Consider the following 16,159-nt stretch of genomic DNA (forward strand, 5'->3'; position numbering starts at 1 on the left):
GCTGGGAAGGTCGGGGAGAACCACAGCTCCAGAGATCCACTCGGCTATAAGAGGGAGGCGTTCTGCTTCTAGTGTTGGGTAAAATGATGAAACCAGAGTCTTTATCCATCTTCCCATTTATCTTCAAGATCTAAACATTTATGTCAGAGTGACAACAGTCAAGGAAACATTAGAAAAGACTTTAATTAGAAGATTTACACATAAAAAACAAATAGAAAACTGGTAAATGATCCGGGTGCCAGCAGCTCGTCTCATGCTGCCACCCGTCTCTGAGAGGCGAGTCGGTGTTCGGTCGTCTGCTGCACCACGTTGTGATACTCGTCCAGTTTGTCTCGAACTTTGACGTGAAGCTGGGGGGGAAAAAAAGAAGAATATTTCCTGAGTTAAACTCGAGCAGGAAAGTGGGTGAACAAAAAGCTGGGATGCAAATGTAACCCAGGTTAAAATAGCCTTCATTCGAATTAACTAATTACTATTTCATAATAAATAATTATAAAATGCGTAAATAGGAAAGAATAAACAGGGCAAAATAGTTTCAAATAAATAATAATAAAAGAATAAAATAAAAGTTACAGACAGTGTGATTTATATTCATGTATTTTATTTTGTTTGATTTGAAACTGTGAAGTTTATTTATTTTGTCAGCAGTTTGAACGGTCAAGTGTGAGAAAAAAGTATCTTATTCTGAAGGGTCACATGGCTGTGTAGTCAAGGTGACTAGCCCCATCCCTGCGCTAGGGGAAGGGAGCGAGACAGACCGAGAGAGAGAGAGACAGACCGAGAGAGAGAGAGAGACAGACCGAGAGAGAGAGAGAGACAGACCGAGAGAGAGACAGACCGAGAGAGAGAGAGAGCGAAGGAGTGAAGAGTCGTGCCAAGCTAAGGGAGATCAAAGCGAACCGCCGATTAGCAAGGCTACAAAAAGCTGGAAACTTTTTCCTCATTTTTGGAGGAGGAGTTTTAATTTAAGAGAGTTGTCTGTTGGACTTGGCCTTTTTATGAAGTCCTACTGAAGCCGGACCGGGAATTCCGAGCAAAATTGCCGAATTGGACTACGATGGCGAGCCGTTGACCCAGGAACCCAGAAAAGCGGATCTAGAGAACCAGGATCAACCCTTCAAAATCACCACAAGGAAAGACTGATTGAAGCACAAGTTGTTCAGTAATTTACTGGATTATTATTATTGTGTTTTATTTTTTCCTTTTGAATTGTATTCACGCACATTATTGGTGTGGATTGTACATTTTTTTGTTGGGTAAAATTAGAAACCAGAATTAGTTAAAATAGGAGATTAAAACTATATTTATATATCATAATCTCTTAAAATGAACTAAACACCTAAAATAGATTTTAAAAGAATAAAATTAATTAGATTAACCTCTTTAGTTCAAACTAAATTAGAACTATAATTTAGGTTAAATAAACAACATCCTTTAAAACCAAACATTAGGTTTAAAAGTTCCAACAGGGATTATTCTGGAAGAACAGGAAATTATTTTGAATTGATTTTATGTCATTGTTTGTCAATTGTCTGTATTTATATTGTCTATTGTTCTTTTTTTTTTCTTTTCCAACTAATAATAAGCCGGCAGTTAAACTTACTTTCCCTTGTCTGTGGTCATTTATATATTTGCTCAATTTCCACTCCAGCAGCCGAACCTAGCACTGGTCCTATTATTGTTGTTTTAACTGTTAACACGTCGTGAGTGTTACACAAACAGGAAGTGACTCACGTTGCTGTGCGTTTGTGTCTCGCTCAAGGCGTGCAGAAGCTGATCGATGGCGGTGTACGGTAGCCAGGCGGGCGGAGACGTGGCTGACAGCGGCCTCTGGAGGAAAAAAAAAAAAAAACACAAACAAAAAACAGGAACAATAAGAAACATTAAATTACTCTACCAGAACCCTGACAGCCAGGGCTGAGAGAACCCGTACCTCAATCCCAAAGTACTGATGTCCACGGCCGAGGACGGCGTCCACGTACTCCAGCACGAGCTCCGCAGCTGATTCCAAGAGGTCAAAGTTCAGCAGGAGACGCAGCAATGAGGGAGCATCCACACACTAAAAAGTATAAACAGGTTATGCACAGATTAACAAATACACAAATTAAAGAACAGGTAAATATGCACACGTTTCAATTGGGCTGTCATGTCGCACTGTTCATTCAGAACATCTCAAGAATCAATAAACCGATGAACCGAAAATTGTTGAGGTCAAATAACAGCTCAGCTGTTGCCAAGTGTAACTCCGCCCCCCCCTCACCTTGTAGGACTGTAGTAGCCAATCAGGCAGCGGCACACCGTGCGACAGCAACTTGTGGATGACGTGGCGGTGATGATGCCCGTTGGTGGAGGGATACCTGTCCAGGTAGGAGGCCAGCAGCCGCCAGGCCTCGTCTGTGGCACTGAGGAAGAGTCTCAGTGGTTACAGATAAGAGTCTGCAGTTCTGCTGCTCATTGATCAATTGATTGATCAGCCTGATTATCACAGAGCTGGGCAACAAATCAATAATATATGCTACGACAGACTTGTGACCAATATCAAAAGACATGATATGTCTGAAACACATGTGGTGACATGTTTTTCAGTCATATCATCCAGTCCTAGATCATTAGCGACAACACACCTGGACTCCTTAGTGTTAACGACAGAGAGCTGGTTAGCAGCCAACCAGCTCCAAGCTTCACTCTGAGGCTCCTCCCCCCCAGACTGCAGCTGGATGCATCTGGACAGGTAAACAACAAGGCGGGTAATCAGACACGGAGAGAGGAGCAGGCGGAGGGAGCAGGTTTTCCTGTGAACCCACTTGAAGGTCAGGGCGTCGAAGATGGGACTCAGATCCAGTTTGAAGATGCGACTGAGAGACAGAGCAGAGTCGAAGAGTCCAGTTTGGACCAGGAGCAGAACCAGCTCGGGTGCAGACGCGCTGCCTGGATCAGAGAGTGACAACCATCAGTCGGTCAATCAACAGTTCAGGATAAATTGATTACTTCATCAATTTAGTCTCAGATCATCGCCGCATACCTGCGATGGCTGCCGACGGCGGGTGGTGCTGAGCCAACGTGAGGCGAGCGCGGGACAGGAAGTACTCCTTCTCCAGGTCATGGAGCTCCAGGATGTCTATCTGTCGCCTACCTGCAGCTGCAGAAACACACTCAGGATTTGCACACTTCTCCCACGGTAACATGTTAGTACTTTTGACGCATCTTCAAGTTTTCAAACTGATCTGGAGCTACACTTTGGAGATAAAACAATAAAAATTCATTAAAGAATGCAAAATTTTTTTTACTGTTAATTTTTTGTGGCACTATTCCACAGCAGGGACAAAGTAAACAAAAATATACATAAAACATTTTATGTTTTGAAAAGTCTCTTACACACCTGACAGAACTGATAAAGTTACAAAAACTAAAACTAAAAAGGTTCTTGCTAAGTTTTCTGTTATTTAGTAAATAGAAATAATTTAGTTAATTTTAGCTAAGTTAAAACAAGAGACCATTGGTTTGATTTAAGTTCAGAGAGTGGGGAAAAAAAAAACATCTACTATCTTTAATTACTTGGTTTAAATAACGTTTCCAAATTAAGACTTCAAACAGAAATTAAGCACTTTCCAAATCTTGAAAGACTCATCGACGCTCAAGCATTTTCAAGGATTTCAAGCACCTGTATGAAGCCTGGACTCTGGATCAGCTCCAGACTCCCAGGCCCACTCACCTGGCTCTGCTGGAAACTCTCCATCCGAGTTCCTCTTCGGAGACGCTCCGGGTCGCTCGTACTGCAGCGGAAACATAGTCGAATGCACACACACTGCTGTGTTACTGACTGCGAGTGTTACAGTGCGTGTGTGTGTGTGTGTGTGTGGGTGTGTGTACGTACCGTGCTCCCGGACACCGGTTGGATGATCCAGGCGTATTCGGGCCTGATGAGGCGCAGACAGTTGAGTGCAGCGAGGTAGCAGTTCACCTGTTTCTGCAGACCGAGTCGAGTCCGCACCTCCCGGCCGAGACGCATCCCAAACTCAAACATGACTGTCCCTGCTGAGAGACAGACAGATGGACTCACATCAGTGGTTCCGGCTTTAGTTTTGGTGCGAAGAGACCAGTGAGACCAGTCGAGCACTGGGACTAGTTTAGAGCAAAAAGAGCCTGAGCCCAACCTTTCCTGTAGTTGTGTCGGGTGATGTGGAAGGCGTACAGCAGCTCGTAGTAGTTGTGCGTCAGCAGATCCAGACCACGAGCACGAGACTCGATGATGCCGACCACCTGAGGGTCAAATGACCACAATGTCAGACCTGAACCATGGTGTAGCAGCAGCTTCATGACAAACACGCAGATCATACAAAATGGATCCATGTGGACCATCGAGTCCAACTTGATCAGTCGCTCATCCTGAAGGAAACTACCTAAAGTCCAAAAATCACTCCTCATACCTGAGGGTATCATTAATGATCAATGATAACTGATCATCTCCAAGTTGTGTAGTAGCTTCTGCGTTTTGAAAATGTTAGGTCTTGCCTCATCATATCGTTTATTGTGATCAATTTCTAATTGTAAGAATTTTGATTTATCATTGTTGCAATAAATTCCAGTTAATGATGTTTAAAATCCCCCAAAACTGCCCGAATTGACTGGGTTGTTATTTTTACTATTTTCTCAATAGACATCAATAAAATCTAATTTGATAATAGGATTAAATGCAACTCCTTTGTGCAGTTGAGTGACACAAATCACACTTTTTTATGTGACTGGTGTTATAAAGAATGTTTTTGTTTCCAGAACTTTACTTGTGTTTGTTGGGCTGAATCTGCTATACAGTCATACGGTTACCTGAAAACGTAAAAAGTTCTTATCGTCACGTTTATCGTTGTTACCACAGAACCAGAAAACATTGTGAAAAGATCAAATCCATACCGCCCGCCCGTACCTCATCATGCAGGTTCATGTAGGGAAACTGGACCAGGTCCTGCAGCTGGGAGCGTTCGCAGAGCACCACGACCAGCTGACGGAGACAATCCAGCTGCCTGGAAAACAAGCAGGATTTCAGCTGTTTTCCATGTAAACTGGATCTGATTTTAATCAGGACTGGTCTGCTGAGACCTAAACCACATAAACACGGGCAGATCGCCGGGATCCATCAGAACATCACACACAAACAAAGCTTGATCTGAAACTGGGAGAGATCCGCTCCCCTGGGTTCTGGTGGTTCTGTGCGTGCGTCGGGACCTACATGCTGCTGTCGGGGTTCTGGGTCAGAGCTTCGTAAGCTTCACTGTTGTGTCCCAGGTCCAGGTGATGTTTGAAGATCCTCGTCCACAGCGCCGCCTGCGGGCAGAAACACACGCCAGCATGTTCACCTGTTCATGCTTCCCACCTGCAGCGACAGGCCACGCCCACATACCTGACAGTGGACGTCATCGTCTGCTTCTGCTATGGCCAGGGAGGCGAGCTGGATGACCAGCTCGGGAAGACCCACATCCTCCAGCAGCCGCAGCACCTGACCACACAGGACAGGTGAGTGTGATGTCATGCAGATGGTCCTGCAGCAGCGGCACACCTGAGCGCCTTTACCTTGTTGTAGTACTGCAGCCTCGGACTGGCCGCCGCCGCCTCCTCATCCTCGCTCCCTGTCAGCTTCATCAGAAACTCCTCCCTCTCCACCTCCGTCGCCGCCTCCTGGAAACATCGCAGAGCCTAGGGCCACGTACACGCGACAGGAAGTGATGTCAGGATCTCAGGTGAGCAGGCTGAAAGGCTATGGAGGCAGCAGAATGTTCCTCCTACCTTCTGGCCCTCTCCGTTGGCCAGGTGACACTGAGCCAGCATGAAGCGGCACGAGCCGATGTTCACCTGACACCAAGGGCCAACCAGACGCACGTACTCCTGCAGGGGGACAGGAAGGACACGGGAGACAGGAAGGACAGGGGAGACAAAGGCAAGGATGAAGATGTGTACTGTGAATCGAAAGCATCCAACTTTTGCCTGACAGAAACACTGCAAAAGTTTTGGTCGAGTTTCTAGTGCAAATATCTTAGAAAACTTGAAATAAGACAAACTTACTAGTAACTTTTCAGTAAGGTAAAGAGGCTTGTTTTAAGTAAATACTTTCTTAATAAAGAGTGCTTGTTCCATTGGCAGATAATAAAGAGACATTTTCCCCATGTTACAAGTTAATGTAAGTAGTTTTTCATCAATATGAAGGAATTATTTTAGTAAGATGTTCAGTTTTTGCAGTGAAAGTCCCACAAAAAAACAAATAAATAAAATTTATAAAGATTAAATAGATCTGACAAAAGAAAATGTACCAATTTACATTTTATTGTATTGCCTTAATTTTAAGATACTTGAATTTAAAATGTATGATTGCACAGACATCAGAACCAGCAGGACCTGACTCAGCTTGAGTCATCAAACAGAAGATGTGAAGAGCGTTTGGGTCTGTTCTGTTCAGACTGATCCAGGACCAAACCCGACTCACCTGCAGCTGAGTGAACTGACAGTTGGCCATCAGACACTCTGGGAACTGGAAGCCAGGATTACTGGGCCAGCTGGGACACACCAGTTAAGACAAACACTCAGGAGCAGAAGGAATGTGAGACTCGCTCTTCGTTCTGATGAAGGATACAGCAGCTGAGCCAGCAGCTGGACCACAGTGGAGATCATGTGAGTCCAGAGGAGCGGAGAGTCGGGGTGCTGCTGGGAAAATATCTGGGAGATGATGATTCTCCTGGCTGCAGTCTGGTAGAAGAGCTCCAGGACCGTCTGAGGGTTCAGCACTGGAGAGACGGTTCGGATCAAAGGTGAGTCAGAGAAGTCCACTTCAACCTGAATACAACCTTCAGCAATCCCAATGAGCCCAGACCGTCTTCCTCCATGGTTTTACCAGGATGCAACAGCAGATTAATCCTTTCAATCAATAAATACCAACTATGAATAGACTTGATATTTAGCTGGTTCAGAGCAGATTTGTTTTATTTCAATGTTTTCAAACTGTGGCTCTCAGATCACTAACTTCAGGGATAAGAAGGTCGACCTGTTGCCATAACAAATTATACTGAACAAAAAAAAATCAGCCCTGAAGTTATAGCGACAAACAACATTTATGTCTTGAAAAAATGTTTGAAGTAATGTAATGCTAATGGTATGATAATGCAAGTGCACCATCTCAAAAATAAATAAACTTCCAATTCTAACAAACACTGGAACTGGAAGACATTTAAAATACACAAAATAAATAAAACACTAAATAAAATAGACACTGAAGTCTCTGCAAAACAAATCGCCTTTCAAATGTATGAAAAGCAATAATACAAATGGAAATAAATTTAGCGCGCGATTAGCTGATGTATTGCTTATTGATTAGGCCTCCTCAGAGGGAGCAGCCTTTGTGAGTGCGTGTGATTCCGGACCTGATCGACCCGTCAAGATGCTCGGCGTGTCCGACAGCTCCAGTGCCGTGAGGTGCTGCAGGTTCACGTCTCTGAAACAACAACAGGAAGTCAGGGAGAGTCGCGCAGGATCTGCTCATCGGCGTAGCTGTAGTGTCTGCTCAGACTCACATGGTGTCCATGGGGACGGAGGAGGCGAGGCTCTGACTGACGTGTTTGAGAAGGTGGTAGGAGGAGAGGAGGTGGGAGGTCCGCGGGATCAAATCCTGCTGGAGCTGCAGCAATTGGTTTCCACCACCCAGAAACACCTGGACACACACACACACACACACACACATACACAGTCAGCATGCAGAACGGATGAGGCAGAACCCTGAGCATGCCAGGTCCACAGGTAACATCACCTGTTATCACACAAAGCAGCTGTTGGAAACGTGGATCTCTGTTTTGACCAGAGATCAAATGGATCTGGACATTTATGTCTCTTCTAAAGTTGCTTTATTCAAAACAGAAGAAACTCTGACGTTTTCTGAGAGACATTATCAGTCGGCGACTTTAAGTGTAACGTCAACTACTTTGGAGCTGCATGCATGTGATTAACTGATGATTATATTAGTAATTGATTAATCTATCAATTATTCTGACAACTAATCAAATGTAAAAATTGGCACATTTTGCAGGTTTTTTCCCTCCAACCACTTCAGGCCTTTCTTGTACATCAAAAATATGTTATAACATGCAAATAAATAAGTCTATTCCTCTTTTAAATAAGAATTTGTACTTTTTTGGCTTAATCACTGCAAAACATATTTTTTGAGTCTGTATACTCCAGTTAACTATTAATCTATTACTAAGTTAGTCGATGATTATTTCAATAATCCATTAATGGTTTCAACACTACATGTGTCGCTTCAGTTTAAACGTACGTTGTCTCCGAAGTGCAGGTAAAGCTTCTGCAGTATGAGCAGGTCTCTGCAGCACTGCGCTCGGGTCATGGCCATGTGGCAGACACCCTGACAGATGACGGAAACGGCGCAGCTGCTGCCGTAGAGCTGAGACAGGCTCATCCTGACGTTCAGACCTGAAAGACGCAGAGCGGGGATCACAGGACTACAGACGGGGGCGTTCATCACACCCACCAGACGCCCCCGTCTGCGTTTCAGGCCTCCTACCTGGAGCGACAGGCCCGTCTCCGCCCAGCTCAGAGTCCGTCTCCATGTCCAGCTCCCTTAGCAGAGCCACCATCGCTGCTATGGGACTCCGGATGTCCTGAAGTTTGTTCTGGATATCTTCGATCACGCCATCTCTACAGGCAAAAGGGAAATAGTTTGTTAAGCTCTTTACTGATTGGAACAAAATGTGTCTGATCTGGTCAGGTTCAGAGTCCGGCCTTCCCGTCAGGTGACCTACTTGTCGTTGCACACCATGTTTTCCAGGACCAGCTCGGCAGCTTTCTCAGGAGTCTGGAGATACTCCAGAGCTTTCTCCATCTCGTACGCCATCTCTGCAGAAACGGCGTCGCTGACGAGCCGCAGAGTCCGGACGAGCTGCAGGATGTCTCGGGCTGCGTCAGGATCTGAGGGAGGACAGGAAGAGGCAGTGTGAACACAGGAATTCATGATAAAACATGCAGAGCCAAGACATTCATCTGTGCAGCGGTTGCTGGTTACCGTCGCTGATGGGCGTGTCGTCCTCAGACACAAGGTACGGATCAAGGGACAGGTACAGGTGATCCACGGCGAAACACGGCAGCAGGAACGAGACGAAGCCCTGAAGCAGAGACAGGAAAAACGGATCAACCTGCGACCCGTTAACCAGAACCTGCCGTTTCTACCGACAGATCTGATTGGACCAGCTGAGCAGAGACACCACTGCAAAATAAACACAAAATCAAGATCTACTTTTGATCCAATCATCTTAGTACACTTGAAATAATAAAAAACTAACTTCATATTGCTATGTAACAAATAGGCTTTTTTTCCTCAATATTTAAGAATTTAATTAAAACAAGATCCTGTAGCTTGCTGAAAAATTACTCGTAGGATAGTTTTGTCTTATTTCAAGCGTACTAAGATGTTTGTACTAGAAACTAGACCAAAAATATGTGGTAAGATTTTGTGTTTTAGCAATGCTGTGGTGAGGTTTCTTTGGTCAATAAGCAATGTAACTTTATTTATATCTGAACTTTATTTTTATTTCAAGTGGACTGAAAAACAAAGTTCAGTTGCTTTACATCTTAACACCTGAGTTTTATGAGCAAAAAGTGTGGTTCATGACACAGAACCGGTCCTTACTGGGATATTTAGAATGAAAAACACAGATGAAGCCTCTAAGGTTTCATCTTCCTGACTGTTTCCCATCAACTTGTTGTCCTTTATTAATTTTTCTACAGGAATATTTTTCTGGATAAAAATCTAAGAGCCAATCAGGCAGCAACTAATCTGTGCACTTCCCTGCTTTCACAGGTTAGTCCATGAGAGGCTGCGCCCCCACCTTACGGAGCAGGCAGGCCATCCCGGTGTGGTGGCTGACCGTCAGACCCAGCGGCGTGGACTCCACCTCCTGGTACTGCAGACAGCAGGAGTAGAACCGGGACCAGAACTCCACCTGGAGCTGGCGGTACTCCTCCTGAGAAAACTCGAACTCTGTGACGCTGCTCTGCAGCTGGATGGAGGGAGAGTGTAGAAGGTGAATCAGCACAAGTGAGTTTTAATCTTTCAGACAACCACCGAACACATCTAGAGATTATTTTGTGTGGCTGAAACTCTTTGTTGAACCATTTTCAGAAAATCATCAAGTTCAGCAACGTTACACACACACATGCCTGGAAGAAGACGTCTGGTGGTTTAAGGTTGACTAATCTTTACCAAGTACCTGCTTTTTTGATTTAAACAGGGTTTAAGGGATCAATAAATCCCTTATTGAGATAAATAACATCCTGAAAGAGTCATTTCAATCTTTTGGAATGTCACACAGCGCCCCCTGCTGCCCTGGTTTTTCCAGGTTTCTGAAATCTTGATTTCCTGCTGCTCAGGATATCAAGATGGTTACCTCGCTCTCCACAGCCTGGGTCACCTCCTTCTTCAGATTTTCCCAGGATGGATCCAACACCTTATCAGAGCCACGACGAAAGATCTGTAGGGACGACACAAAACCGTGAAGACGCAACTCTGTTGTACACTTCTCTCACAGTAAAATTCAAGCATTTTCAAACTTTTCCTACACCAGACTTTGGAAAGAAAAACAATACAAATTATCTAAAGAATACCAGTTGTACATTCTGCAGCAGGGACAAGCTAATCTAAAATCTAACAGAATATTACGGCGTCTTTTACACACACCCTACACGCCTAACTGGTTTGAGAAAGTTACAAAAAAATTTCTAAAAAAAATTTTAGAACATTTTTTTTAGAAAATAGAATAATTTTGGTATTTCTGGCTAAAAGAAGAAAATCTTAGTCTGAATTAACTTCAGTTAGAGAAAAGAATGTGTATATGTCTCTTTATCATCTTTAAATATATAATTTCAACTCTAAATAATGTTTTCCAAATTTAGGCTTTAAATCAAATGTTAGATTGCTGTTTATTACCAAACTGTGACGTTTGAATATCAAGCACTTTCAACCCTTTAAACACCTAATTCAAAGTCAAGCATTTCCAAGGACTTTAAAAACCCTCCAAACCTTCAAACTCCAGCCAAAAATGGCCGACAGGTGGACTCACCTGCAAGGCTCTGACGATGGCTGTCGCAGTGAAGCGCAGCGGAGAGAAGAGATGCTCCAGGTAGGTCTCCTGAAACAGCAGCATGGAGGAGAGATGAAGCAGATGAACACAGAAAGTCTCGCCCTCAAAGACACATTGAACCCACTGTGGACCCAGAAAGCTCAGTACCAGAGCAACAAACTGCTACAGGCTCTGGAACGACCTGAAAATGAAAAAGCTGCTGGACAGCCCTGTTTACTGGGTGTAATTATTTATTTTTTTTGCTGGTGTGCGTCCAGACTTACCCTGGGGTCCAGGTCTACTCCGATTAAGACTTCTTCTTCTGGTGGTGGCTGAACAAACACCTGGTTCCACTGACCCGCTGTGTTGCTGGAAAGCAGAGACACTGAGTTTAAATCAGAACCTCGGCGACGGCAAAGCATGTAATATTCCTACTTACTGTTCGAAGTTGATGTACTTGACCACGGCAGAGTTGGACTCGTCCACCCACAGAGCCCACACGTCGGTCGGGGTCAGGGCGAAGTCCACCAGAGTTTCCTGCAGCACAAAAAACATCACATTAGATCAGTTTATGACAGAGCTGTCTCGTGTATTTGCACCTGTAGCTCTACGGCGGCTCACCTGCGTGCTGAACAGAGAAGAGATGTGTTCCAGGCTGTAGCGGTTGTTGTCCGTGGCGACAAGCTGCAGGACGATGAACTGTCCTCTCTGCGGGACGGCCAGGTGCACGCACAGACACAGCCCGGTTCTGGATGAGAAGGCGAGCCTCAGACGGTGACCCTGACCCGACAGCCGCTTCACGCCTTTACAGGCCGGCATGTACTCCAACATGTCGGCCTCTAAGAGGCACGTCTGATCCTGGGGAGGGAGACAGAACCACGTTCAGTTCAAGAAGCGTCATTGGATATTTCTTAGTCAAGAAATATCTTGCAGCCCTAAACAATCACAGTTCATCATTTCTGTCCTAGTTCTGTTCTGATTAAGTTACATTTAGAGCCTCACAACAGACCCACCGCGAGCGACCACATGCGCAGCCGGTGATCCTGACACAGAGCGAAGATCAGCGAGTCGTCCTCCTCCTCCCGGACCGCCAGACTCAGAACCAGGTCAGCCGGACTCTGCTCGCCCCGGATGGCGGTGGGCATCCAACCAGAGATCCTCCTCATCATGGAGCTCCTCTTCAGCTCCACCACCGACACACTCCCTGCAGACACAAGCACGGACACAGCTCGACTGCCTGCCCTCGCACACAGAATCACAGCGAGGTCTCATGACTCACCCTGCGAATTGTGAGGTGGCAGCGTCACCACTGTGATGCCTCCTGCAAGCGAAGCCAGAGCAAAGTGAGCGTCTCCGGGAAAACTGAGCCATGCCGTCACAGCGGCAGGAATCGTCGTGTGCCCCGCCCAGCCGGGGATTACGGCGCAGTGGGCCGGGTCTTGAAGGTCAAACTTCATCACATCGGTGAAGACAGATTGCATGTGGCGCTCTGTAACCAGCTCCTGGAACAAAACAACGTCCATCACGGAAATGTGTTATATCAGCGACAACACACGGCAAGAAACGCACTGCAAAAACACAAACACAAAAACTACACCAAAAAGTATTTTTGGTCTAGTTTCTAACACAAATGACTTAACTATATTGATTTAAAAAATATATAACTTGTAAGTTAAATCTGCTATTGGAGCAAGACATTTTTCCAAATCTAAAGTTTAATTGAAACTTCCATTGGCAGATTACAGCAAGTACTTCATCAACATTAATGAGTTATTGATTTAAAACTAGCTCCTATAATGTGCTTGTCTTATTTCAAGAATACTACAATATTTGCACAAGAAACTAGACCAAAAAGACTTGGCAAGATTTTGGTTTTGCAATGCAGAGTTCATCTGGAGCAGAAAAGAAGACCGAGAAGAATCTGCCAATAAGCTGCAGGCAGGAATGCTGCAGAAGAAGCTCAGCAGATCATTCAGATCGAGGAACAGGAAACATTCCTGATGGGAACTCACGCTGCGGTACATGCGCGCCGGATGAGGAAGAACGAGCCTGTGGACAGTCTGATTGGTGCAGATTAGGATGATGATGTTGTTTAGGGTCTCGTGGACGGTGACTCCACCAGGCAGGACGCTGCAGCAGGTGAACTTCAGTCTGACGCTATTATTCAGCAGGTTGGTGTCCAGAGACTCCTCCACCAGTTGCACTGTGTCCCCGGACGTCCACCTGAAGCAACACCAGAAAAAACTTGAACATAGCACCAACTGACATCGTTTTAGAAAAGCCATGATGTGCCACGCACTCACCAGTGGATGAAGCGGTTGCTGGTGACAGATAGCAGCTTGCCACTCTCATTGTAATGGAATGCTCCGGTGCTGTCTGCAAACTTTAACCCGCCGGGAGGAGCACTTACACCTGCAGATAGGCGTGGTAAGCTGTTAGCCACACAAATGGGACACTGGACAATCAGGAGTGGGATCTCAGCAGGGTGCAGCTTGTTCCCTCCACATACCATCTTTGTTTTCATCAATGGACAGACTGCAGAGCTTGGTTCCTAACAATCCCAGTTTAACTTCAGCTGGAGAACTTTCACTGAACCAGGACTAACAGCTGGATGTTTGTGTTTATGACTCAAGTATGTTTACACTTTAATTCTAAAAATTACATAAATCAACCATATTTCTGGAATTTATTCTCCAGATGTCAGCTTTCTTTCATTGCATCAGTATCACATTATTTTGCTTCTTAAGCATTTCTTGTTGGAAATTAGTTTTTAATCTTTGCATTAATCTCCATTTATCATGGTGCTAAAAGACTACTTATACACATTTCTTCTGATTTTCTCTAACATCAAACAGAGTGAATACAAAAAGGTGTTTTCACATGTTCATTTCTTTAATCAAGGCAAAAGCCATCTTAAAAAATCGGGTCCTGGAAAAATAATTGTCAAACAAACTTAATGGTTGGTTGTGCCACCATTTGCATCAACAACTACCTTTACATTTTTATGTCTTCGGGGTCAAGGGAGACTTTGATCCAATTATATGGATTCACAATATATCAGTATAACAACACCCGGTGTCAGTAAACTCTTAACATATCGGAATTGGTCCAGCAGATGTTTATTTCCATGTTGTTGCCCTTCAGGGTTTCTGGATGGGGTTGGCCATGTGGTATTTGTTTGGGCATGTGACAATGATGCAGTCCAGGATTGTTCAGTGTAATAGTATCGTCTTCCGCCAAAGGGATGTCGCTTTTGGCCTACTTTCTAATCACCTCTCCCACAAAGTGGGTCTAAGAATGGTCCTGGTTGGATCCAGACGTTTGATCGGAACGGGAAAAAGCAGTAAGTAGATTTGACGGTCTGAACTATTTAAGGAGACTGGTCTGTGCGTTAATGCCAGCACGAGTCAATAACTAATTAATTCCTCATTCTTCACTTATTCACGAGGCTTATTAACTGGTGCCTGAGCTGCTTAAACCCAGCTGTCCGGTGCCCATTACCGCTCGGCTAAAACCAGTGAGGACCATGAGCACAAGCAGCACTGCTAGCTGCTGTTAGCTTCAACCTGCCGGTCCTACTGCTTTTACAGCACATTTAGAACCAGAACTCCGTTCCACCTGCATCCGTCAGAACCTGACTCTCACCTGGACTCACTGTGACCTCTCGGAACCGGCGTTCCGCTTCCCGCCCGAACCCGCAGATCTCCACGAGACTGCGCTCCAAAACAGCCGCCATCTTCTCTTCCTGGTTGAGTGCCAGGCCACGGCTGCGCGCGCCGCTCTTTCAAAAAGCTTCAGTTCACAGACACCAGAAAAGGGAACGCCCCTCCTCCTCATTGGCTAAGCTGTGTTGCGGAAACGTTACGTCACAGACACGCAAACCTTATGGAAAACGGAGTTATTTTTACATAAACACATTATTCTGATGGTTTCAAAATGAATTATTATTGTCACTGGTGCAGGAACAATGAAATATGGTTTTAAAAAATCTTCTCAGGCACAAAGTGCAGAAGTTTGACTATATAAATTAAAATAGGTTTCCTGTATTAAAAATATATTCTTTCAGCTATTTTAATGAGTGGGTGTGAAACTGTTTAAATAAGAAAAAAAAAACATAAAATTACTACTACTACTACTACTACTACTACTACTACTACTACTACTACTAATAATAATAATAATAATAATAATAATAATAATAATAAATATTCATTATTTTTATTGGGGGAAAGGGTCAATTTCCATTAAAATCTAATTGGATGCATTTTTATTACAAAATAAAAATTAAAAATGTAATTATCATTACGTTTATACTCATAATTATAAGTATATTACGACAAAATATTTCAGTTTTTTTAAAGTTGCTGCAAAAATGTAATTTCTTTAATTACATTTGTTTTGCCCTCCACAGACTAGACTAAACACTGAGTCTGATTAAATATTATATTATCAATCATATCAATGCAGTTTTTATCTGTTTACTTCCAATTTATATCAATCAATCCCTCCAGTTTCTTGAGAATTTAGTTGATGTATGATTATAGTCCTTGATTTATGCAACGAGTAAATAAACAGTCGCATTTATTATTAGTTCCTGAAGGGACAAAAAAGATCTTCAATAATATTATGTAATTTTAAGAATTCATTGACATATTAACAGTCTGTGAACAGGTTTTATCAAGACATTCTGGCACAACCGGCCCTTTAAGAGCCTTAATGATCTTGATTTGGCCCAAAACGAAAATGAGTTTGACACGCCTGGAAAAGAGTATGACTTCACGTATTTGTTTTTGTTTTAGCCAATGTTTCTTCTGGGAATCGAAAACTTTATGATCAGTTTCCATTTTCATTCCTGAAGGTTTGGTGTCTGTGTGGAGGAGATATACTACAATCAGTCAGGTTACAGTGGGACTGACGGCCTGGGAATTCTGACTCTTCTGGCTCAGATCACCGAAAAGAGTCGGCCCTTTTGGCTCTGAAGCGGTTTGCCAAATTTTTGTTTTCTTTTTACTCAGCAGCTCTTCTTCTGGGTCAAGTGAAATGTGCATTTTGAT

The 16,159-nt window shown here is 44.0% G+C and overlaps 1 protein-coding gene across 1 annotated transcript; it reads right to left on the minus strand.

The window, feature by feature from the left end:
* Nucleotides 1–165: 165 nt before the first annotated feature.
* On the minus strand, nucleotides 166–14,876 carry nup160 (nucleoporin 160). The gene is made up of 34 exons (XM_055038594.1): nucleotides 14,751–14,876; nucleotides 13,409–13,517; nucleotides 13,118–13,328; nucleotides 12,385–12,607; nucleotides 12,119–12,309; nucleotides 11,727–11,963; nucleotides 11,545–11,642; nucleotides 11,390–11,474; nucleotides 11,106–11,174; nucleotides 10,434–10,517; nucleotides 9,876–10,046; nucleotides 9,053–9,152; nucleotides 8,793–8,958; nucleotides 8,555–8,688; nucleotides 8,309–8,463; nucleotides 7,554–7,690; nucleotides 7,404–7,474; nucleotides 6,620–6,770; nucleotides 6,473–6,542; nucleotides 5,779–5,877; nucleotides 5,566–5,688; nucleotides 5,396–5,491; nucleotides 5,225–5,319; nucleotides 4,922–5,018; nucleotides 4,155–4,260; nucleotides 3,875–4,035; nucleotides 3,713–3,773; nucleotides 3,023–3,139; nucleotides 2,805–2,928; nucleotides 2,625–2,723; nucleotides 2,261–2,402; nucleotides 1,934–2,059; nucleotides 1,735–1,830; nucleotides 166–350 (listed from the first exon to the last, which is right to left on the minus strand). Exons 1-34 carry the CDS (start codon nucleotides 14,839–14,841, stop codon nucleotides 252–254), a joined length of 4,194 nt encoding a protein of 1,397 aa, XP_054894569.1. The 5' UTR covers nucleotides 14,842–14,876; the 3' UTR covers nucleotides 166–251.
* Nucleotides 14,877–16,159: the final 1,283 nt, after the last annotated feature.

This window comes from Poeciliopsis prolifica, unplaced genomic scaffold, assembly GCF_027474105.1.
Source record: "Poeciliopsis prolifica strain line A6 unplaced genomic scaffold, Auburn_PproV2 SCAFFOLD001, whole genome shotgun sequence".
NCBI lineage: Eukaryota > Metazoa > Chordata > Actinopteri > Cyprinodontiformes > Poeciliidae > Poeciliopsis > Poeciliopsis prolifica.